At 48.7% G+C, this 23,822-nt stretch overlaps 1 protein-coding gene across 1 annotated transcript in view; it reads right to left on the bottom strand.

Moving 5' to 3' along the window:
• The window catches only part of KSR2 (kinase suppressor of ras 2), a 291,041-nt gene that overhangs the window by 227,419 nt on the left and 39,800 nt on the right, over positions 1 to 23,822 (bottom strand). Inside the window, exon 3 of the mRNA XM_090063955.1 lies at positions 22,493 to 22,643. Coding sequence (XP_089920081.1) covers positions 22,493 to 22,643 — 151 coding nt within the window. The remainder of the gene's footprint in view (positions 1 to 22,492; positions 22,644 to 23,822) is intronic.

Genomic DNA, 23,822 nt, shown 5'->3' on the forward strand with positions numbered 1-23,822 from the left:
CTCTCATCAGCAGAGCAGAGCAAAACCCCAGACATTGATTCACATTTAAAAAAACTGCCTGAATGGAGATTGGAGGGTCCAAAAAGAGGACGTGTCCAGAAAAACCAGGATGTATGGTAACCCTAAGGCACAGGCTAGGGGTGTCATCTGGCCCTGAAGGCTGGATGTGCAGGGTGGGGCCAGTCCACGAGCCAGATGAATGTTACATGTGCTGATGTCCTTCTGCCCAAGTCTGCCCTTTCAATCCCTGCCCTGTGACCCATCCAACTCAAGCACTAGAGTTTGTTCAAAGGGCACTAAAGTTGCTTGTTACAGACAATGACCAACTTTCCAAACACAGCTGTTAAAACTCTGCCCTTGGACAAGTACACACATTTTCATGTGCAAGCATGTCAGGCCTCTAAGCACTCATTGTGTGATTTAAGCGCACAGAACTTGGATGTAATCAGAGGCTCCCTGACAATTTGGCTCTGTTTATACCTTTTTAACTTCACAATGTTTTTCATCAGAGTTCCAATTTCCTCCTAAGAAGCAATTTTTTCCTTATCTTACTAAATGTTATCCTCTTCCTCTGGGTAAATAGGGCTTTTATCTAAGGCTTTTAGGCTTAACATTTATCCTCAGTATCCCTTTCGTTTCCATTCTTTTTTTATTCACAGCCCATTCCCAGTTCTAAGGATTTCTCATTACCCCATTATCCTGAGTCTCAACACGGTTCTGGCCCCTTTAGGAATGGCTGATAAATATGTAATGACAGATCATTTTTCCCCTTATTCAGATAATAACCAACACTCATAATTCACTATTCACACACCATTAATTCCTAAATCAATAGTGGCCCTATTAGGATCTCATTTAATATTAAATTAATCCTGTTTTGAGTCCAAAACCAATGCTTTATCTGCCAATAAAAATGTACCCAAAATATAAGGCTTCATAATTAGGAAGCAGAAGAACCTGTAACACACTTCTTAATCCAATAAGAAGGCGTTTAATAATCTGTGGTCACTATATTTGACATATGAACAATCTTTTTTAGTGGTGAATTATCTGGGAAAGGACTGCCTTCATTTTGTGTCTTGGACTACATGGTGACCACCTTTTCAAAAAGCAAACGCAGGACATGTGCTCACTCCCCCACACCCCTTCCCCCACAGTCGGCATGGCCAGAGCAGAGGCAAGCGGAGCCCCTGGGGAGTGGAGGCAGATGCAGGCAGCCCACTATGGGCTCAGGGCTCCCCCTGGGGCCTCCATGGCCCAGCAGGCAGGACCCAGTGGAGAGGCTCGGTGCTGCCATCACCGCTGCCAGGAGCCGTGCCAGCCCTGCTACCATGATGAGCCACTCCCTGACCACCTGGCAGCAGTGAGGGTGGCAGCAAGCGCAGAGTCGTGCTCCTGGCTGCTGCCAGGTGGGCAGGAGGCATTTTGCCACCGCAGCACAGGAGCTGGTGTGGGGCTCCTGGCAATGGCAGCACCAGGCCTCCCCACCCCACTCTGCCTTCCTGCTCCAGGTTCTACCCGCTGATCCGTGGAGGCCCTGGGGGGAGGACAGCAGGGCAGGGAGCCCTGATCCCACGGCGGGCAGCCCACATCTTCCCCTGTCCCGTGCACAAATCTGGGGGGGAGGCCCTGCCATAGTCCCGTCCCCAGGAGTGTGCGTTGCAGTGGGAAGCCACCCCACCAATGCCCACCCAGACCCTGGGCCCCATGCACTGCCCCAGCTGAGCAGCATCCCCAGCCACCAACCCTGCCCCACTCCCTACTTCACCATGAGGGGCATAAATCAGCCCCCCTTGCCCCTTATATTGTCTATGCCCCCTTCCCCCAGAGATTTACCTGCAGGCAGCTGGGGGAGCTGCTCTCCACTGCTGCCCAGCTATATTGCTGGCTGCATGTGTGCACAGGCATGCATGCGACATGGAGCCCCCTGTGTCCCGTTCCCCCCAGTCCTAAGCAGCCCCTTTCTGGCTGAAACTGCCAGCCTGCAAGGGGAAATCCACCGTTTCCAAGGTTTTTCTCCTTCAAAGAATAAAATCGTCATTTTTCCACAGGGAATGGAAAACCCAGATCCCTGCACATGGTACTGGGACCATAGTTAAGTGTCACAGGGATTCCAGGGCAAAATCTGTCCTGGAGTCATTCAGCCCAGGCCTTGATGTTTATATTTCAGGACTGCACACCCAATTAGAGGTGGCTGATCACCCTAGCTAAATCCAGCTTGCTGGTAGCCTCTAATATGCTCCATCCACAAAATGCAGATGGGTACATAAACTTAGGATCCCAAAACTGGAGACACCCAAAAATTTTACAAATTTTAGATCATATCAGCACAGTCAAGAGTACAAGCCAAGTATCTCCACCACCCTTGCACATTGAACCCAGTAGAACATAGTTATCTCTGGTTGATTCCATGAAAGGCTATCAAATCCAGCTTGTGAACTTCCATACAACTTCCTACAACCTTTCACAGTGTACATAGAATGGCTACGAAGCTTTGAGATGCATCACCAGCTTAGATGTCACCCTAGAAGTACACACGCAACTTTAGATTTCTTTTTTTTGGCACAGCAGTGTCCATGTGGGCTTGACACTCCCTACAACCACCACAGTGTGGGGCATAAGGAGCAGGGCAACTACAACCATTATTCAGTTCCTTCGGCATGCAAAACTCTTAGTTAACACTGAAGTGTCAGACATGGAATCTGAGTGAGCACACCTTGAAAAACCACAGTAACTGAAGGGTAACTAACTGTTCTTTCTTTCAATGATTGTCTACACAGATTCCATACAGAAGACCAGCAATTACTTCTCTCAAACTGGAAGGTGAGAAAAAGAGTCTCGTCTGAAAAGAGACTGCAAGACAACTCCACCACAGGTGGTAACCAGTCTGGAAGCCTGAGCTAAGGAGTAATGGGATGTAAATATATGGACAGAATGCACAGCAGTTCCACACGCTACAAATATCATGCTTTTGCCCAAGCAAAGGGAAGATGCAGTTTTAGATCTAGCAGAATGGAATTTAAAGTGACCTGGATGTTCCTTCTGAGCTCTCCAATAGGTCTTCATACAATTCAAAACCTGCTTAGGTAACCTCTGATTGGAAACAGATTGCCCTCTGACTCTTTCTGCAAAAGCCACAATCTAGGAAAGGAGAGCAAAGACTTCATCCTGCTTGAAAGGGCAATACCCTCACCACCTCTAGGACTTCCCATGTGGGTTTAGATTTCTCCCTCTCCCCTAATGGAAGTATCTTAGCCAACAGGCAAAGGAAGCTTATAAACTAATTCTGACAACACGGACACCTAGGAGAGCTCCTGTCATACAGGTAAGAAGCTACATAAAAAGCTGCATACATCTGAAATTAGGCAACATACACAGAGCACCATTAGTGTCTGCCACCCTTACCTGTCTCACAAACCCAGGTGCTAAGCAGGAGTCAAGTGGCAGCTGAAGATACCTCTCCTTTGATCTCCTCAGCTATAAGGGACATGAGGGCCCACAGGACAGATACAGCCACAATAGAAGCTGCTCTTCAAAGAAAATGTGATCTCATGTACCCCAGAGACAGAAGCTAGAGAAACAATAGTCTGAGGAAGAAGTTAGATGTGCTTCTCAGGTAGGAGGGAGACCCTCCCACTCCTTTGTCCTTATCCCCTTAGAGATTCGGGAGCTGATGAATATTGGAAATCATTCTGGTAAAACTTGATTATGCTTTAAGAATGATACAATAATGAACTGCTTTCTCCCTCCTAGGTCCGCCCCCCCCTCCACCATTCACACAGAGAAATGGCATGGGAAATTAGACGGCTCTAATTAATGACTCAATAAATGGAGATTGATGGAAAAGGTTAATACTGTACCTCATTCCAGCTTTATTAATACAAATCTTGGCTTCTAGAAATCGATTACTATTGTACTTGTGACCAAATTATAAATGTCTTATAGGCAGCAACCGACATCCAAATTAAATTCTAAGACTATATGTACAGCTCTTTGGTTTAAAGAAAACATGCACACGAACTACACCATGTAGTGCCATGTGGTACATTTTAATTCACTGCACTGGTTCAGAAAAACCAAAAGAACCCAGACGTAGGCTTTATTTTCACTAAAAAAAACCCCAAAGAAAAACAAAAACACACAACAACAACATTTTTTAAGGTACAAAATGCTTTTAAACTTAGAAGAAGGAACAACGAGCTGAAGTTAGTACTTGTCAGTGGAAACAGCTCACAGAGAATACCTCAGGCAGGCAAGGTTCTTTGCGTGAATCTGGTGTCTTTTATTAGACCAACTTAAATAATTGGAAAACAATTATTAAGCAAGCTTTCAGGTTCAAAAACCCTTCGTCAGGCTGAAGAAGTTTCAGCAGTTGGTATGTGCTCTTCCTGGATGGAATGAAAAGCAAAGAAACCAGAGGCTGGGCTGGCACGCATGCAAGACAGGCAGTCAGTGAAGATGTAGATTGAGGAGTCAATGGGTGAGAGACAAGCTGGGTGAGGGAGAGAAGAGAGGTTAATAGTGGAGAGGTACCTGGGGAGTCAGATGTCAGGCAGCTTATAATGTGTCATAAATCCAGTGTCTATATTTAGTCCATGATTTTCTGTATCCAGGAGGTTGAGGAAGTGGAGTTCATAGGCTCGTCTCTGGGAAGTGTTTTGTAAGTTTCCTTTGAGGATCAGGACTGAGAGATTGGCGAGAGAGCGGTTTTCTTGTGAGAAATGGGCCCCTACCGGTAATTGGGTATTCCTGTCTTCCATAGATTTCCAGTGTGCGTTCATTCTGGTGCGCAGTTGTTGTTTAGTCTCTCCTGTGTATTTTCCATCAGGGCATTTGGTGCATTGGATGAGATATATGACATTTCTGGAGGTGCAGCTCTAAGATCCAGGAATGCTGATGGCTTTGATGTGGGGTGTAGTAATTGTGGGGGTGGTGGAGATGTGTTGGCAGGTTTTGCATTTCTTGTCATGGCATGGTCCGGATCAATTCGGTGTGTTGTGGGCTTGAGGAAAAAGTTTGCTTCTAGTGATGAGGTTAGCCAGGTTCAGTGCTTGTTTGACGGCTAGGATGGGTGGCTCTGGGAAGATCTATTTTAGAGTAGTTAAAGATCTTCCCAGAGCCACCCATCCTAGCCATCAAACAAGCACCGAACCTCACTAACCTCACCACCAGAAGCAAAATTCCTCAAGCCCACAACACACCAAAAGGATCCGGACCATGCCATGACAAGAAATGCAAAACCTGCCAACACATCTCCACCACCCCCACAATTACTACACCCCACATCAAAGCCATCAGCATTCCTGGATCTTAGAGCTGCACCTCCAGAAATGTCATATATCTCATCCAATGCACCAAATGCCCTGATGGAAAATACACAGGAGAGACTAAACAACAACTGCGCACCAGAATGAACGCACACTGGAAATCTATGGAAGACAGGAATACCCAATTACCGGTAGGGGCCCATTTCTCACAAGAAAACCGCTCTCTCGCCAATCTCTCAGTCCTGATCCTCAAAGGAAACTTACAAAACACTTCCCAGAGACGAGCCTATGAACTCCACTTCCTCAACCTCCTGGATACAGAAAATCATGGACTAAATATAGACACTGGATTTATGACACATTATAAGCTGCCTGACATCTGACTCCCCAGGTACCTCTCCACTATTAACCTCTCTTCTCTCCCTCACCCAGCTTGTCTCTCACCCATTGACTCCTCAATCTACATCTTCACTGACTACCTGTCTTGCATGCAGACCAGCCCAGCCTCTGGCTTCTTTGCTTTTCATTCCATCCAAGAAGAGCACCTGCCAACTGCTGAAACTTCCTTAGCCTGACGAAGGGTTTTTGAACCTGAAAGCTTGCTTAATAATTGTTTTCCAATTACTTAAGTTGGTCTAATAAAAGATATCAGATTCACGCAAAGAACTTTGTCTGCCTATGCCCTTAGACCAACACTGCTACAACCTACACCCCGGTAACAGAAAATACCTCATGGTTTTTTGCTTCTAACTGCACCCTCGCCAGTGTACAAGCTCCTGCATAGTAGTTCTGGGCCGTGTTGCTGGGATGCCAAAGGATCTGGGCACTTTCTTGCCCAGGCCCAAGCAGAAGCCACAGCTACATAGGTGTTTCTACCCTAAACTCTTCAGTCCAGTGCAGTGTAGTTTAAAGCTAGTTCAAGTAGTAGAGGGGTAAATTGGCAGAAGAAATTAGCCCGTGTGGGGCCTTTACTTCCACGGCTTGCCTGCTTCCAGCCCCCACTTTATTGCAGGTATTTCTGCTTTGCACTACTGTGTAGACATAACTTGTGGGCACAGGTGACTGGTAGGGAAGGCACAGGGGGGCACGTGCCCCCCCCCCCCCGAGATTGGCCCCCGATTTGGCACCACTCAGGATAGGGCAGTTTTTTTGCTGCACAGACCGGTGGCATGTGTGGGGCTGGGGGAACACTAAGCTGTGACACAGAAATATAGGAGTAGGCTTTTGGCCCACCCACAAATTGTGCCCCTCCAGACTCAGGAGGAACCAATCACCCCTGCTTGTGAGTCCCGAAAATCTCTCCCCATTGTATGGAAAGCACGTGGATACCTCCTTGGATTTATGCTGCCTGCACCATTTTCTTGGTTGGGCAAACAAGTCAAGGGGAGGCAAATCATACCCAAGCGACCCCTGTGGCCCTGGAATCAATCCAGTCCTCAAGCCACAGTGTTTAGGCATGCATAGCCATGCTGCATGCCATGAGCCTTCCACCTTCTGCATATTCAGTATCTGCCAATCAAGAGACCCAGGAGCCCCAGCAAAACTTGATGCCATCATCTGTGGGACGATTTATTGCTTTGTACCTGACATCAGTAGAAAGGAAACATCATCAGGTTCACCGAGGCCTGACCCTTAGAAAAGAAAACATCATCACAGTGATTAAAGGATTGAGTCACTTTTCAGCATCTGACAAGTAACTCTGCTGGCAGGTGAATTCTCCAAAACCCAGGACTCTACTTTTCAAATCAAAGTAAAGTAAACCACAGAACCCCTTCCCTCGCAAACCATGAAAGTTTCCCAGAAAAGTGTTCTAGCTACTCCCTGTTGTCACATACCTAGTTATGAGACATTTCAGGAGGAGGAACCTGCAACCATACACTCACAGGCTTTCATGCTCCCATGTATCCAGCTAAGTCAAGTCAGGTCTGGTCAAGTGCTCTGATGATCGGCAGGAGGCACTGCTCCCTCCACGTCAATAGTGGATGTACCCATTAAAATGAGAAGCAATGGGCAATGGAGTAGGAATCATTCCAACCATTTTAAGCCCTTCAAATGGAGACAGTTAGGACTATGTATCCCACAGGTTGTTGCTTCATTGACACTATCTGACCCCACCATATCTTCAGATGCTCACCCTAAGCTACCAGCAAGTACCCCCCAGACAACGCCAACAATGCCAAAAGTAACAATAGCTTTTAAAAAAAAATTAGAATAGCTCATGATTCCCATTGCAAGAAGATGGAACAAGTCTGAGCAGCTATTCTGCACCCCTTTCCAAATAAAGACTCAGAGACCCCTACAAGACAAAGGCTTAGCAACAACAGCCCTCTGTATTCATGTAGCTTGCTTCATCCCAGAAGTCAGTATGAGCCACTAACATGAACAAAGGGCCACCAGCTCCATCTTGCCAACAGGGAAAAAGAAGGGGCAGGGGTTGTATTTGTAAACAGAAACACTTTAGGCAACAAAAAGGCAGACACATGACCCGCCACCAGATGCACTTGAAGAGCTGTTGTCCAAGAACCAGAGTTAAATGTGACACAGGATCTACACCATTATACAATTCAAGTGGTAGGATGATTCCTAGAAATGGACAGTTAAGGGATCCAGCATATCTCCTCCATTTCCAGTACCCAGCCAGAATAGTCCACCCCAAAGCTGCCAAGATTAAACCACCAGATTCCTTGATAATTTTTGGAAATGGATCTGCCGATTGGAAAAGAGGATTCTGTTTTGAACTGACAGCATCTTGGGTGTGAAGGCAGAATACTTTTCCGTGGTGGAGGATGTGCCAATCATAGGATATAGTCCAGGGGTGGGCAAAATACAGCCCGTGGGCTGGATCCAGCCTGTAGAGGTGCTTTGTCCGGCCTGCAGTGCATCTCTTGGTCCTGCCTGGCCCAGGCACTGTCCAGCTCTGGTGTGTCCTGCAACCCCCTGCGCATGTAGTGAGGCTGGGGTGGCTCCACAGTTGGACTGCCTTTCTAGGCAGACCAGGCTGCAGCAGCTTCTTCTGACTGCTGCAGGTGCTGGTCCCAGCCCTGTGGTACCAATGGGGACCCTTGCCACAGCCCCGACCCAGCACACCTCATGCCTGCTCCAGACTCACTTGTTTAAGATAAACAGCAGTGGTAGCAGCACCAGCTGGGCAGAAACTTTTACTCAGTACCGGGGAAAAGCAGCCCCTCCCCCTCTCCACTGCCCAGCACTCCCTGCTACAGCCACCTGGAGCCTGCACCTGGGCTGCTCTGCAGCTTGGTCGCCATCACCATCATCTCTGGGATGCTCCCGGGGCAGCAAAGGCAGCGCAGAGGAGCTGCAGGACAGCCCATCACAGGCTCCAGGTAGCTGTAGCAGGAAGCACCAGGCAGCAGCAAGGGGGAGGAGCTGCTTTTCCCCCATGCTGAGCAACAGTTTCTGCTCAGCCAGGGCTGTTGAGCATGAGCAGCGAGTCCAGAGCACGTGCAGGTACCCCAGGTCTGGCCTATGGCACAGGTCCCCACAAGTATCATGGGGCTGGGGCCAGCAGCAGATGGAAGATGTCACCACCTGGTCTGCCTAGAAAGGCAGTCCAGCCCCAGAGCCACCCCAACCCCGCTGCATGCCCAGGGTCAGCAGGATGCACCATAGGCAAGCAGTGCAGAGCAGGCTGGGGTCAGGGCTACGGTGTGGATTTCAGGCAGTCTGCTTCTGCCCAGGTGAGTCCAGAGTGGGTGTGGGGCAGGGCTGGGGCTGCACGCTGTTCATGGCAGTGGGGAGGTGCCGCAGGGTGCACAGACTCCAGGCTTTTGCAGGGTAGGGGCAGGTGCTGACCAGCTCAAAGGGGCATGTGTGGGGGGCTCCCATGCACACCCCACCATACCCACAAACCCTCCCCCTGCAAACCTCACAACCACACCCTCCTCCACACACAATCATACACCCCACAAACACTGCACCCACCCACCCTCCCACAAACCCCACACCCACCACACCTACATGCACCCCCCACTGCTACACACACACAGCCGACCACACACATGCACCCACACCCTCCCATGCACACCCCCAGCTACCTTCCCTCTCCACAAACCCCGTACCCACCCACCCATCCCCACAACCCCCCCACCAACCACCCACATCCACTCACCCACCCACACCCTACATACATACACATCCATGCACACCCATCCACATCCCCCCACAAACCCCATACCCACCCACCCATACCTCCCACACTCCTCTACACCCTCTGCAATATATAGGAGTAAGACTTCATTTTGAACAATTATGCCATCACCTCTATATATGCAATGCAAACACACACAAATCAGGAGAAAAATATTTTTTTAAAATAAAATTAAAATATGTTATTGTGGATTTTTTATTTTTAGCATGCAATTTATTGGGTTTTTTCCCAGTTCCAAGATGGGAACCCCCCTTCCCAAACAGGGTACTTCTGGGGGCAAGGAGAGGGATTTCTGGTGGCAAAGGTCAGGGGCTGGGGGGGCAGGACTTCTGGTCCCAATATGGCAACCAGGGGATGGGGCACATGTCAAGAGGTGGGGCTATCCTTGTGGCCCTCAACAGCTTGCCAAAACTCATTAAGCGGCCCTCCAGCTGAAATAATTGCCTGCCCTGGTACAGTCAATACAAACGTGCCTTAGTGGGGATTTTTAACTCAAACAGCCACAAAGCCAGACAACCATTGACAAAGGGCCACCAGCTCTGTGCTCCATAGTTCTTGTCAACAGGGAAAAAGAAGGGCAAGGGTTATATATTTAGACAACTGAAGCCTTCTTGTTCAACCCACTTGAGCAGTGAAGTGAACCAGCTAGCTGCCTAGTGAAAACTAGGGACCAGCTACCCACCTTCTAACTCAGCTGGAAAATGCCATTTTCTGTCTTCATGCTCCCAAATTGGCTGCGCCGGGCTGGGCAGTGGGTGGGTGCATGCATGCGTGCATTTGGGGAGAGGAGTCACCAGAATTCCCATACTGGATCAGATCTATGATCCACCCAGTTCAGTAACAAGCAGTGCCCAGCACCAGGTCATTCAGCGGAAAGTATGAGAATCTAAGGTGGACAGGCAGACATATGGCAACCAGCTGTCAAAGAAGGCCTCATCTTATTCCTGCCTAACTAGACTTTAGCTTAAATGCTGAAGTCCAATGTCTTACCCAGTCCCCAGTCACAGAAGAGCCAGGCTAGCTCAAATGACTTAATGAAACCTGTGGGAGTTGTGGCTTCTTTTTGAGCTTTGGGATATGAACAAACCAAAGGCCCTGGACAGGTGAGATCAGCTCCTCAAAAAAGGTCAACAAAGCTCATGCTCGGGAAGGAAGCAGATTTCCCCAGTCCCAGCAGTGACCAGTCCAAACACCATGTGTTCAGGCAAAACCCCAGCTTCCTAAACACCATGCAAGCCTATTCTCTGGGTAACTTATTTGGTAAACATTGGAGAATGTAATGTTATGCACGAAGAACAGAACAGGGGAGAATGGGTGCACTTGGGAACAAAATGCAACAGGATGTGTTATCACTGAAACAGATTCCTCCATCTGTAGAACAAAGGTGGTCCCAGATGTCAGCTCCTTTCCTGGTCCCACAGATCTATGGAGCATGGAGCTGTGACAGCTTTCCCTGGGCATGGAGCTGTCTGATGCTTTTGTCATTCCACCTTTTCTGTATTAAATCAACACGAGCCCTAGAGAATGTATTTGATTCCCCTCCCAGCACACATACCTTTAGACTGTATATTTCTTCATTTTCCTTCCTTTCAAATCAGTGCGAAAAAGCTTGTGTAAACTCCACGTGGCAACATGGTCTAGTGGCTTTAAAACAAAGGTACTGGGAGTTAGTTACATGCTGGCAGGGGAATGTGGTCCAGTGGTCAGAACAGGCAACAGAAGTCAGGGCTCCTGAGGTCTGCTGCCTGGCTCTGGCAAGACATCTCATCCCTGTGCCTCAATAGGCAAAATGGAGATAATTATAATCTGTACCTCGTGGAACACATTTGGTAGTGTCCACTGTAAACCCCAGGTCTTTTTCTACACAGCTGGTGCTTAGCCAGTTGGTCCCCAGCCTGTACTGGTGCATGGGATTGTTCTGTCCTACGTACAAGACTTTGTGCTTGTCCTTATTGAACTTCATGAGATTTCTTTTGGCCCAATCCTCTAATTTATCAAAGCCTCTGAATCCTAGCCCTACCATCCAATGTATCTACTCCCTCTACTCCCGCCCCCATCTTGGTGTCCTCTGAAAACTGCTGAGGGTGCACTCCATCCCATCTTCCAGATCACTAATGAAGATATTCATCAATGAATTCATCAGTAAATGTGGGTCTCGGGTTTGGTTCGGCACTCAGCTGAGAACCTGGAACATACTAGTTGTTCCCATTTGGACCCAGACCCATCAGGGTCCAGTGTGTGCTCCTAAACAGCCTTCTCTCTTATAGAAATGTATCTCTACTCTGGCCACCAAATATACATCAGGGAAAACATAACACCTTCTAAGGGGCACAAAACCCACCCACAGATGATACAACAAAGAAGGTATAGGGGCACAGGGGTGTGGTCCTGTCTGCTCTGAACAGGCCAAAACACTCCCTGACTGCAGGATGGTGGTAGGACGTGCAGTTTCCATCTTGTCCTGTACAAAGATTTCTTTGGTAATGGTGGGAGGAGCAGATGCTCAGACAGGTCCAGAGCAGAGCCCTATGGGAGTCTGGGGCCTGAACCACCTAGAGAGAAGCTGGCAGAGGAGGGACACCCAGAAAGATCCACCAGTGAGCAGCTGCTCCCATCACTTTCCCCTTGGAGGTAGCCCCTTGATGAGATTAAATGCAGCCCTGAGGCCACAACAGCATCCTACCAGCCATTCTGTAGCCTCAGGACAGGGGGTTCCTTTCCGCTACAGACCCACAGCTCAGCACTTGTTCTGTGCACTGGCGAGAGCACTGGCCTGGGGGCAGCAGAACTTGAAGGAGAGACCTGCTGTTGTAGGACATTCAGTGGAGAGCAGAACTGCAAAACCCATTCCCCACCACAGTGCTGAGAAGAAACAAAGAAAGCAAGGTCCTGAACATTTGTGATCACAAACAGCTCCAGAGGATTAGCATGTGCTTCCTTGCCTCAGCTGCAGCTTGACTGAGTCCATCCTGCTCAGCAACATGCCTGCGTGCTTTCAGATGCATGGAATATTCTACCGAGGTGTTGAGGGGCGCTGTTCAATTGCTGTCCTGTTCTACCCTAGAGGTGGCTGCACCTCACTGGACATCAGGGTATTCCTATAAGCCATTGCAGGTATTTTTGCCGTGACATGAATGACAGGTAGAAAAGGACAATCCCGTGGACCCTTTCAAATAAACAGGTGCCAGCAAACACAGGATTGGCCTTGAGGGCCTGAGAAGTCCTGACCTGTGCCACGTTCCTACCAGTCTGTAAAGCGCTCTGTAAGGGCAAGTAACTACGCGATCCTTTACCATGTAATTTATCTAATGGCTTAGCTGCTGCCTGTGTTAGGTCTAATTCTTGCCACGTCCTCTCAACTTACCCTCCAGGGTATCACACCCTTGGCCATGCCTGTTTCAGTGAGGTGCCGTATCTCTTCCCCAGCAGCAGACATGAGAGGTTCTGAATAAATGAACGTTTGATTTAGGAATCTCTGAAGGCACCACGCCACCTGAGCGAGCACCCAGGCAGACAGCACTGCTGACGCTTCACTAAACAAAGCTATTTGCATCTGCATTAGTTCATGCTTAATTACCTGCAAAGCACCAGGGGGAGAAAGCAACTGCAGACAGAGACTGCAGGGCAAGGGGATGAATGCTTGTTCTCTTCTGTTCTGTGGGTTTGGGCTTAAAGCACCCCATTCTACGTCAAGGAGTGAAAGACAGTCAGCAAGAGGCCTGAAACCATCATCTCCATGTAAAGGTAAGCACTGGACAAATACGTCGGGTCTCCCCAGCACCTGCTCTACCAGAGGATAATGGCTCATCACTGCTATCAACCAGTGGGTCCACTTCTTGAGCTCACGGGGTAAAGGGCTGCAGGGCCATGCTGAAGATCTGTGTTTGGGATTCATCCCCAAGGGATCCTGAGTTGAGGCACAATAGTCTCCCCTGCCATTAATCCAAAGGTGAAGCAGGACGTTCACTGAACAAATCTCCCCCCTCAGATGGCCCTGCTCCTTTGTGTTTAAAGGGCATTCAATGTGTCCCTGCCTGGCAGTCACTGCTACTTTTGAAAGGAAGCAGGAATTTGTCTCCAACACCTTTCTGATCGACCACATGGGCTTCCCAAGTTTGCCATCAGCCATCTCCAGACCCAGACTCTGCTCTTTATCAGGGCACACCAGACAGCTACACTGGGCAGCTGACAGCAGAGGTGAAGGGACCAAAATTACAAGATTATCTTACATGTCATGGTCCATAAATAGCCTGAGGCTCCTTTTCTTTTCCCTGTTGTGTGTCACGGGGGTGCATGCTGGTCATGCTTCCAAGCACTTTTTGGAACCACAAAGGCTAGAAATGCATTTCTCAGTGAATGAGAAGGCTCCCAGGTACCCATGTGACTCCAGGAAGTGGAGATTTAAGATAACAGTCCAATAGCACAAAACGTGCAATAAAAAGTCATGACAGCAAGCAACATTATCATCCTCGCAGACATCTGTTCCCATAGTCGCCTTTTGTCCCCCAGCACTATTCTCAGCCTCAGCGCTCGCACCCTGACCTAAAAGGGTCCCTCTTCCCAAGGTGTTCCTCTAGCCCAGGAGGTCAAACTCACCTCGCCCCATGGGCTGAATGAGTGGTGGGAGACAGGTCCATGGGTCAGATTAACAGTACAGGGCTAAGCCAGTGGGCTGGATTGGGGCCCACAGACCCTCCTGCGTGCTGAACTCAGCATTTGCAGTGCCTGCTCCAGCTGGTCCAGGACTGTCTCACATATTGCCCCATCCAGCCAGTCCAGGACTGCATCACATGCAGCACCTGCCCCAGACTAGCTGAGTGGATGCTGAATGAAGTGGGCATCTTGGACTGGCCAGAGCAGGCACTGCATGTGGTGTGCCTCCTGGACCTGGGTACCACGTGCAGCTCATGTCCTGGACCAGCACTGCAGTCCTGACCTGGGTGAAGTGGGTGCCACAGGCACTGGATCCAGGTGAAAGGGGGCCAGTACTGGACTGACCCCATGTGGGTGTCACATGCAATGAGGGTCCTGGAGCAGGCACTGCATGTGGTCCAAGTCCCAGAGTGTCCAGGGTGGATGCCACATGTGGCTCATGTTCCAGGCCTGTGCATGCCACATGTGGGTCAACATGAAACCCAGGGGCAGCACCAGGGACCGTATTATGGGGCTCAAAAGGCCATCTATCTTTGACACCCTGCTCTAGTCCAAGAGACTGCCAGGAGGAAGAGGTAAACATGGATGTGCAGCATAGTTCTGTACAATGACGGGACTAATAACTGCAGCCCTCTCTGGAGGGAACAAAAACCACCCGTCATGATGGGAACAGAAGGATGATGGATAGAGTTAAATGGAGTGATAGAAAATGTCGTCAGAGTATCAGGAAAACAACCTCCTGCTGCGATCTGGCAGGCTGCAGAGCTGCTCCCTGCTGTGAGGGGTGGGGCCCATCACCTGCACCATTTAAAATTAAATCAGGCAAGGCCTCAAAATGAGTGCATAGCTTGGAAAACTTCTGCTTTGGCAGGAGATGCCTCAAAGTGCCAGGCCTCCCCTCATCGCAGTTTTCACAGAACCTCATGCTATCTTTGGACATCAGGACATGTCCAGAGGCTGCAGCAGCAGCTTTCCAGACCCACTCCTGCATAGGCTTCTGGGACACAGGCACTTATACGGAAAGAAAAATCAAGAGTGGGCATCAATTTGACTGATATCAGGTGACTGCCACTTGGGCTGAGCCAGGAGACTGAGGCCTGGGACCCATTTGCCCATCTATAGCAGGGAGGTTGGCTTTGTGCCCACTAGATGCTCAGCCTGGGCAGGGCCTGCAGTACAACAGATGAGCCTCAAGAAGGAGCCTATGAGATGCTGTGCTATCAGGAAAGAGAAGGGTACTCAAAGGCTGAGGAAGCCAAGCCACTGACAACCATGGCCATACCCCACTACAGAGACCCCTCATGAATACCCCTCTTCTTGCCACACATTCTGCCCAGCTCAGGGTGCGGGGCATCCCGATTGGTTGGGATCTGTACTTCCCACCCCCCGGATGTGGAAGAAACTCTACTACGAAGCCAAGTGATGTAGGTCTCACACCACAGATAAAAGGCCGAGAGCAAACAGAGCTTTTGCCTTTGCCATCACAAGCTCTGAATCTATCACAGCACCCTTGACTCTTCTCTTCTGCCCTTGTCTACTGCATTAGCAGTTAAGGCGGATTTTGAAAACACTGCTGCTCCATCCAACCTTCCCTGCCAAGCACTGTCAACCTTTCTCAGTTCTCCCATGCAGCACTAACCCACCTCATCTGGGAATCTCAGCTTTTACCACTATTGGCTAGAGGTATAGCCCACTTGGACATCTCCCAACACCACCCAGTTCTCACAGTGCAAGCCTATGTTTCTGGGGCTTAGAAATGCAATGCAGTCACGAGAAAGTATAAGAGGAGAAAATGGGAGAAGAACCTGGGGCAGTTTCATCTCTGCTTCTACCAGCTTCCGTCCCCTGGGGATACAAGTGGGACCCTTGCACCTTGGAATTTCCCATTATAGCATGGCACCAGGCCATATGGTAGTGCACTGTAGGTAGCACCATTTCCTGCCCCACACAGCCAGACTGGACCCAACTTCCAGCTCCAGCTGAAAGCCCAAGAGATTCAGCTCTCAGAGCTCCCACTGCAGTCACTCAACAACAAAATCAGTGCTGTCTCCTAATAGTGGCTCCATCCCACTCAGCAGGTGCGCGCTTTCAAAGAGGAGAGGGAGCACTTAAGTGCCACACTCCTCTGCCTCCAGCTTATTGTGAAGAATGACATTTATAGCACCAATACAATATAGGGGAGAATGTCACGGTGCTTAATTGCTGCTCCTTCTGTGATGTTTTAATATGTCAAAACCCAGCTGTGTGTTTCCATCGGCCCCACACACAGAGATGCAGCTATAGTAACACCCTCTAGCACATATAGCTCTGTGCCATTCTAAGTGCTATTCAAAGACTAGTTAAATTTAGCCTCACCTGGAAGGTCAAGATCAATCATCACCCCTGTTTTATATATAGGTAAAATAAGGCAGAAAGGTTAACTTGACCACAGCTATGCTGAGTTCAGTTCAGACTTGAGAGGGGAAGCCAGTAATTCCTGGTTTGTACTTTCATGTCCAGCTCTCAAGACTCTCTCTGCCTTCTGTACCACCCCAAGGCTCTTCAAAACTTCCCTCTTCCTCCCCTAAACCTTGGTGACACGAAGCACCTTGCAGATATGCCTGCATTGCATAGACACGTGAACTACACAGCTGCAGCGATAGAGAGAAGTGCTGCTGCAGTCAGGCACTTGGGTATCCAAAGGGAGCAGAACGTTTTTCAGAGTCTTCATTGTATTTCTCAGCTCACTGGGATACAGGCATTTCCAATACACAGACCACACACTGCTGCCACAGAACACTTGGCACTTCTCCTGTCCCTGGACCAAGTGTGAAATGGTCAGGAGCAGAGGAGGCAGAACGACCAGAACACAGACAATGTCCACAGTACTCGACTTAAAGGTATCCCTGAGGGTTAACAACACTTGTTTCCAGCAGGCTTTGTGATTTGAATGCATTTAGGCAAAGCCAACAATGGGAGCCTTTTACGTCTGTTGGCTGGAGGTGGGCTCAGAAGGGAAGAACCAGCGTGCTTGCACAAATAACTGGGAGGATTAGTAAAAATGCCAAAGAGGAGGAGTGCAGAGGCGTGTGGGAGAACTGGATTTAGGGAGTTAAACAGAGCAAGAAGCCTTGCGCTCAGTGGGAAATGTCAGCCCCGGGCTCACCTTTAGCATGTTTGCAAACTGTAATAAATGAAGGGGAATAGGAACAAGGACTGGATTTCCAATCTCACTCCTACTAGGGCAAGTCAGGAGAGGCCCCTTGAGAACACTGGAGCTGCAGCTCGCCTCAGCTAAGAAAATATACACCTTTGCTAATATACACCTTTGCCTGCGCAGCACCTGCACAAAACAGGGCTCATGCATTTGCTGGCAAATTCAGAGTCTGCAGGATAGCAGAGTCATCAGATAATTAAGTGACACTGCGGGAACCCCTGTCTCCCCAGTTTGTTCTGCTGTAATGTTTCCAGGCAGCCAGTTTGCACTGGTGTTAGCAGCACAGATTTCCTCACTCAGGCAAGCCCTTGTTGTGGATTCACAATGGCAAGAGCAGCTGCTGTTTCCGCTCAGCCTGCAGGGAAGTCCCAAGGACAGATGCCCAGCCACAGGTGCACACAGATGTCAGGCTCAGGTATGGGATGCAGTGGAAGGAGAAAAGAGGTTATAGGGGAAGAGGAGGCCTAATTTCAAAGCACAAGGATCCCCAACAACAGCAAAATAGGATGCAGGAGATCCTACGCTTTGGTTTAACAGCCATGAGTGTGGCCTCCTCACCTTGCCATGACATAGAAAAAATTGCCTGAAAAATTGCCTGAAAAATCTTGCCTGTCACCAGTGGAGTTTGACAGGAGTCCAGCACAGACATGACAGGCCCCACAAAGGATATGTTAACAGGGTTCAATGCAGCATAGTGCAGAGGGACCCAGCCTAGCTGTGTACACAATACAGGGCACTAGCCCAGGTAGACTGTGATGTCAGCTCAGCTCTAATGACTGCAACACCCATGCTAGTCTGGGCATCTCTGCCCAGCCATGTAGCATGGAGCAGACATACATACCCACCAGGCGCTGAAACTTTGGCCTGCTTCACCTCTCACACCAACAGCAGTTTTGTTGTCACAAAGCACCCTCTGGTGCCACCCAGAGATACTGCACAGCCCACAAGCTAGGAGCTAAAGTGAAGCTGAAACAGAGGCTATGAAGGAAGCAGTAGATATAGAGGAGAGTCCACTGCACACGATTCTTTCCCTAACCCCTGAACAAAACCCTGGAGGAAAACATGCACCATTTTGACCTGCCCTGAAAAATGCTCCAAACCTACCAGCTGGAAAGCAGCGTGAACAAAAAAAAAAAAAAAAAATCAACACCACAAAACATACAACAGCCAGAGCACTTCAGTAGGGCACCATAATTTTTATGTGCAAGAAGTGGAGTGGGTGTCCCAAGTCCACCCCTGGATCAAGCTATGCAAAAGGCTCTTCTCTGCAGTGGGCTGACCCCAAACTCAAGATCCAGAAAGGGAGGATGGTCTTGTGAAAAACCAGTTACGTACCCCTGCCCCCACAAGCCCCGCACTCTGTCCTAGACAAGGTTGGCAGGGCTGGCTGTACTGTAGAACTGTAAACACTGAGCCCTGCTATAGGAGATGCAGCTTAAACCAGAAAAAGGTGCAAAGGACTCTGCCAGGATAACCACATTTCTATGAGGGCTCTTGGTGGTAAAGAAGTTTGGCGTGTGCACGTGCGCGCGCACACACACACACACACACACTTCCCTAACTGACATGACTATGCAAGCAAAAATCCTAGCACAGAGCTGGCCACAGGCAAGAAATCTCAGATGCCCTGGTCTAAGGCTTCAGTCACAAGATGATTTTCTTGCTCCATCAAGGATTTTCCTCTTTTCGTCCCACAGATCATGAACCTGCCAGAGCCCAAGTAAGCAAGTTCAGTGACTTATAAAAGTAGCAGACAACCATGGAGTGAAGGAATCCTGGTCCAGACTCTGCCACTTGTCTACTCTGTGACCTTAGGGAAGCCATTTATTGCTGAATTTTGCCTATATCTACCAACTTCTCTTTTGGGTTGCCCAAACAGCAGCTCCAGGTGATGCCAATGGGAGATGCTGGCACTTGGCACCTCTAAAAGATCAGACTTCAGCCGAGAGGCAAACAAGCCTGCAGCTACTTTGAAAGCACTGGCCAACTAGAAGCAACACTGCTTATTCCTTGGCATGCAGAGCTTTGAGAGCCATAGACTGACTGCGCTATGGAGGCTCTTGTACCCAAGATATTTATTCCTTTAGGAAAGATAGATAGTGGTCATAATCCAGCCCTGAATTCTCACCAGATAGAGTAGGTGAGATACTGATAATCAGAGAAAAAGCTTTCCAAACCAAGTGGGAAATGAGACTGAAAAGCCATCATGCTGCCCTATCTAGCATAGCCCACCTCTTCCCCTTCACCAGCAGAATAAGACCTAGGTACCACTGGTGGTGTCAGCAATCCAGGTCTGAATCCTAGGTTTTGATCTCTCTCAGGAAAGCCTTAAATAACTACTAGAGTTTGTGGAAGAGAAAACCCGCACCCCAAAGTTACCTTCAACATCACAAGCCTTCGAGCACAGCTCCAGGCCCTTACTGCTGTCACATGGGGCTGAGATAAGGCAACACTCTCTGTAATTAAACCAATACATTTCAAATGACTAAAAGAACATACCATTTCACTCAGTTAACTTGTGGAGCTCCCTGCCACAGAATACTGTTTAGACAAAACTTGGGTGGAATTTAAGTAAAACAAGGTCTGGGCATAAGTAGGGCTCTCGGCTGTACTGAACAGGATGCAAAAACCCTGCATTTCAGTGTATGCAGAGCCCAGTCCTGCAAGGTCTTGACACTGGAAGTTCTGCACAGAGGGCTTGCAGGCTTGGACACCAACTCATCACCAGCTGGAGAACAATGAGGGCCAAGCAGCAGGTCTGAGAGAGGCAAACTGTCCTTGACTCACAGGCCTAGGTAATGATTAAAACTAACCAAGTCTGATTTTAGATGATGACTTAAGACTGGTTAAACTATGAAACATCCAGAGATATCTACTGAACTCATGGCAAAGTCTGAATGTGGCCCTTGCTTTATAGGTATAAAGTTCCAGGAAAGCTCTCTAGTTTCCTATATTTGTTGTGAATATTGGATGATGCTGGGATTTTTGAGTCGCAATGCATAAAGATGGCCCGGTCCTCACATGCCGGCAGAACAGGACCTGTGCTACACCAAGCAGTAGCTTTCTCAAGGACCTCTGGTACCCTCTGCTGGACAAAAGAAGCATACCTATAACACGAATGAATGGGAGACGGACAAAGCCGCAGCTCACTACCGTCCTTCTTTCCATTAAAAAGTGCAGCAACACCCACTGGACAGAGTGGGAAAGAGAGCAGCATTTTCCCCAGCTTTGCTGAAGTGCTGTGCTAGCATTCAAGTAAGAACAAGTAACTGGCTTGTGATGATACTGGTCCCGCTATAGCACCTTCCAGCCAAAGCCCTCAAAGCACTTAGCAAACAGCAAGTTACGCTACAAAAAAGCTGTGTGTGAGACAAGCAAGTACTAACGGACATGTCTGAAACACAGGGAGCCAGTTACCGAGTGTTTGTGGCCCGGGTCCTGCAGGCACCATGCCCATACTTCACAATGAGTCCAGGAACAACCTACTGCCTTCAGTGTATAAAGTCAAGCATGTGCGTAAAGCTGATGATTTAGGTCTCAGTGACGGGTCACACCAGACCTTCTTATCTGACTAGTCTCTTATTCAACAATGGTCAAATCATGCTATGAAAAATAATCATGCGGCATTAAACCATATGGTTTGATCATAGATACGTGCAGGTAGGCTGTTCTGTGGGGTAGACAGAGTGTTAAGTATCTAAACAGCCTGGCCAGGCACAGGTAATGTGTCCTGCACTGGAAAATTTCAGAAAGGATCACTTACACCAGTGCAAAGGAAGACTCACCTCACGCTAACATCTGAGAGCCCCAGAAAATTCTTCTCACAGCAGCACTCCTGCCTCCCTTCCACACCTTCCCTCTGTCCATAAAGTGCAAGGAGTCTAGGGGAAAGAGCAATCCCATCTCCATTCCTGTCACCACCACCTCCTTCCTTGTGCACATCCTCAGCATTAAACCTACACAGACTAGAGACAGCCCAAACCCAATGAGTCAAATCAGCCCTGAACTTTAAAGTAGCTTGGATCCAGATCTGAATCTGGATTTGCACATTGCTGTTATCTTCTAATGAGGTGCAGAATGTAACTGTAGGAGTCAGACAGTACCTCAGATAAATACTCCCTCCATTTATATTTGCTGTAATTTATACTCACTAAGCATTTTGCTCCAAAACTGTGTGTGGATGTCTGGACTGAATCCATAAGCCTAGTCCCCAGCTATTACAGACACTGTGGCATAGGCTCCCTTTCTTAAATAGATCAAACTCCATCTTAAAATTTGCCCACTGGTTTGCCCCTGCTACTCCTTTCTGGAAGGCTGTTTCAGTACCTCCCTACCCAGGAAATTCCTTTGGATCCTTGGTACTTCTGAAAATAAAACCAAAAGCATCTGGAAGGGAAGCAGGGAGTAATCCTTTCAGAAGAGAGCTACGACTAGGTCCTATGCAGACAGAGGTCTGTTGTACTCATGAGCCCCCATATCAGAAGTGATGTCAACACTTCAGCTCTTGTGCCCACTGCTGAGTTCCCTGCACTGAGGGAAGCTTTGGCAGGTCTTTCCCTTGCCATCATTCCCTACACAATGAGGAAGTGTTAGACAGAAAGCTCTAGACATCAGCAATCTCTGCTTATCTGCAACTCAGATGCACACAATGTGAGCTTCCTCTACACAGCTCCATGCCTACAAACTTCAACTCTCAACTGCAGAAGCCTACAGCCAAGCCTTGCTCTCCAAAGCCCAGCCATCCCAGGGAAGAATCTCCCAGGACAGGAGAGAGAGGAAGCAGAGGAAATCCTCTGATAGCATGTAGCATGAGTTTGAGAGAAACACTCTTGGGAGGATTACATTCCCCATGCAGCTTCCCACATTTTTACACAATGCTTGGCTGAGATAACTAACCAAAGGGACCACCAATGCCGTAAGTGCTGCCACACCCATTGAAACCACTGGCAGTTTCTACCCTGGCAGAGACTGGGGAGCATGCCCGGCCCCCTCCAGCCAGCTCAGGATTAACCCTGACTCAGCTGCAACCAGGTATTAACTGGATGCCCTCAGGTTACCAATCAAATGGTGGGGCTGATGCAGGTTGCAAGACTGAAGGGGAGAAGCAGCGGCGATACTTAGGGGTACAACAGTGGGCCAGAGAATTTCTCAGTTGGGCCTTGGCCCACCGTTCCCAGAAGCATCCAGCTCTGCACAGCCCTTTCTTACCTGATTTGTGGACACTCCTAAGGCAGGAGAGGGAGGCATTCAGCCGTGCACACTCCTCACTGTTGGCCCCAAACTTCTCCACTGTTGCACAGACCTGGTCATCAGTCATTTCTAGAAGCTCCTCAAGGCTCAGCTGGCCAGGGGCAATCTCCTAGAGAACAGGAACAGGAAAGGAGTGAGTAAAGGAAAGCCAGCTGAAGAGCTTCTGAATGTGCATCAGAGTCTCAGCAAACTAGAGAGGAAAACCAAGCCATCTAAGGCTGAGCGATACATTGAATCACTGACCTTTCTTCAGAAGGAAAATAGCTATCATTTACTAGCACATGCAAACAGGCTTCTACAAAGCTCAGGATCTAACTTTGCCTCATGTTTACCAAGGGGGAAGTAACATGTTACACTTGGACCATAATCTGTGGAGTGTTAAAGCGTTAAAATGAGAATGTCCTGTGAGCAGTCACACATTATGGGTCAATACCTTTGTCGCCTACACAGCTCTGACTTGCAAAGGGTTTATGAGCACGAGCGTGGCTAGGAGCCAGGACACCTGGACTTTATCCCTGCTCTTGGGGGTAGGGGGCTGGGACTGGTGCATCCTGGGGTGCTAGAGAGCTGCAAATCACTCATTTTACCTCCGTGGGGCAGACAGAAGTTACCCTACCACAAGCTAGGTAGCACAGTCCAATTAACCCTCACCTAAAGTGGCATAATTTTGAGACTCTCAGGGGGTACTTAGCACAAGTTAATAAACTTTAACCTTCAGATGCTAGCATTTTAAGTGCCCTTAGTATGGTCTAAGTGTATCATAACTTCACTCCAAGACACACGTGGAACTCCATACAGCACAGACACAAAGGGCATTTATACACATACTTTTCTGTCCCGCAATGCGTCAGAGATCTGCTGCTTCTGAGTAGACTTGATTAATCGAGTCTGCTCCATGTGCGAGCTGAGACAAACTGCGCTGCACCATTTGCAGTTGTATAAATAGTGAAATGTGCATCAGCATGCAGAAAATGGTGGCAGTGCACTTTTGAACTAAAGCACATCCAATGTATTAGTTCAAAAGTGTGTCATCACCATTTTCTCAGTGCTGATGCACTTTTGACCACTTATACAACTGCAAGCATCACAGTGCCAGCCGCTTTTCAAAGTGCCTGGTGCTGTGGCGCTTGCATGTGTAAAAATGCCCCAAGGGCCCAAGTGATATACTGAAAGTGAGATGTTACCAACCCTGTACAGCTGTGCAGAGTTGGAGTTAGCAATTTCATCACAGGATTTCCAATCACACGTATACAAATACACAGAAAAACCCTCTACCACAATCCCTGGG

The sequence above is a fragment of the Crocodylus siamensis genome, chromosome 9 (genome assembly GCF_052110815.1).
Source record: "Crocodylus siamensis isolate JL-2025a chromosome 9, ASM5211081v1, whole genome shotgun sequence".
NCBI lineage: Eukaryota > Metazoa > Chordata > Crocodylia > Crocodylidae > Crocodylus > Crocodylus siamensis.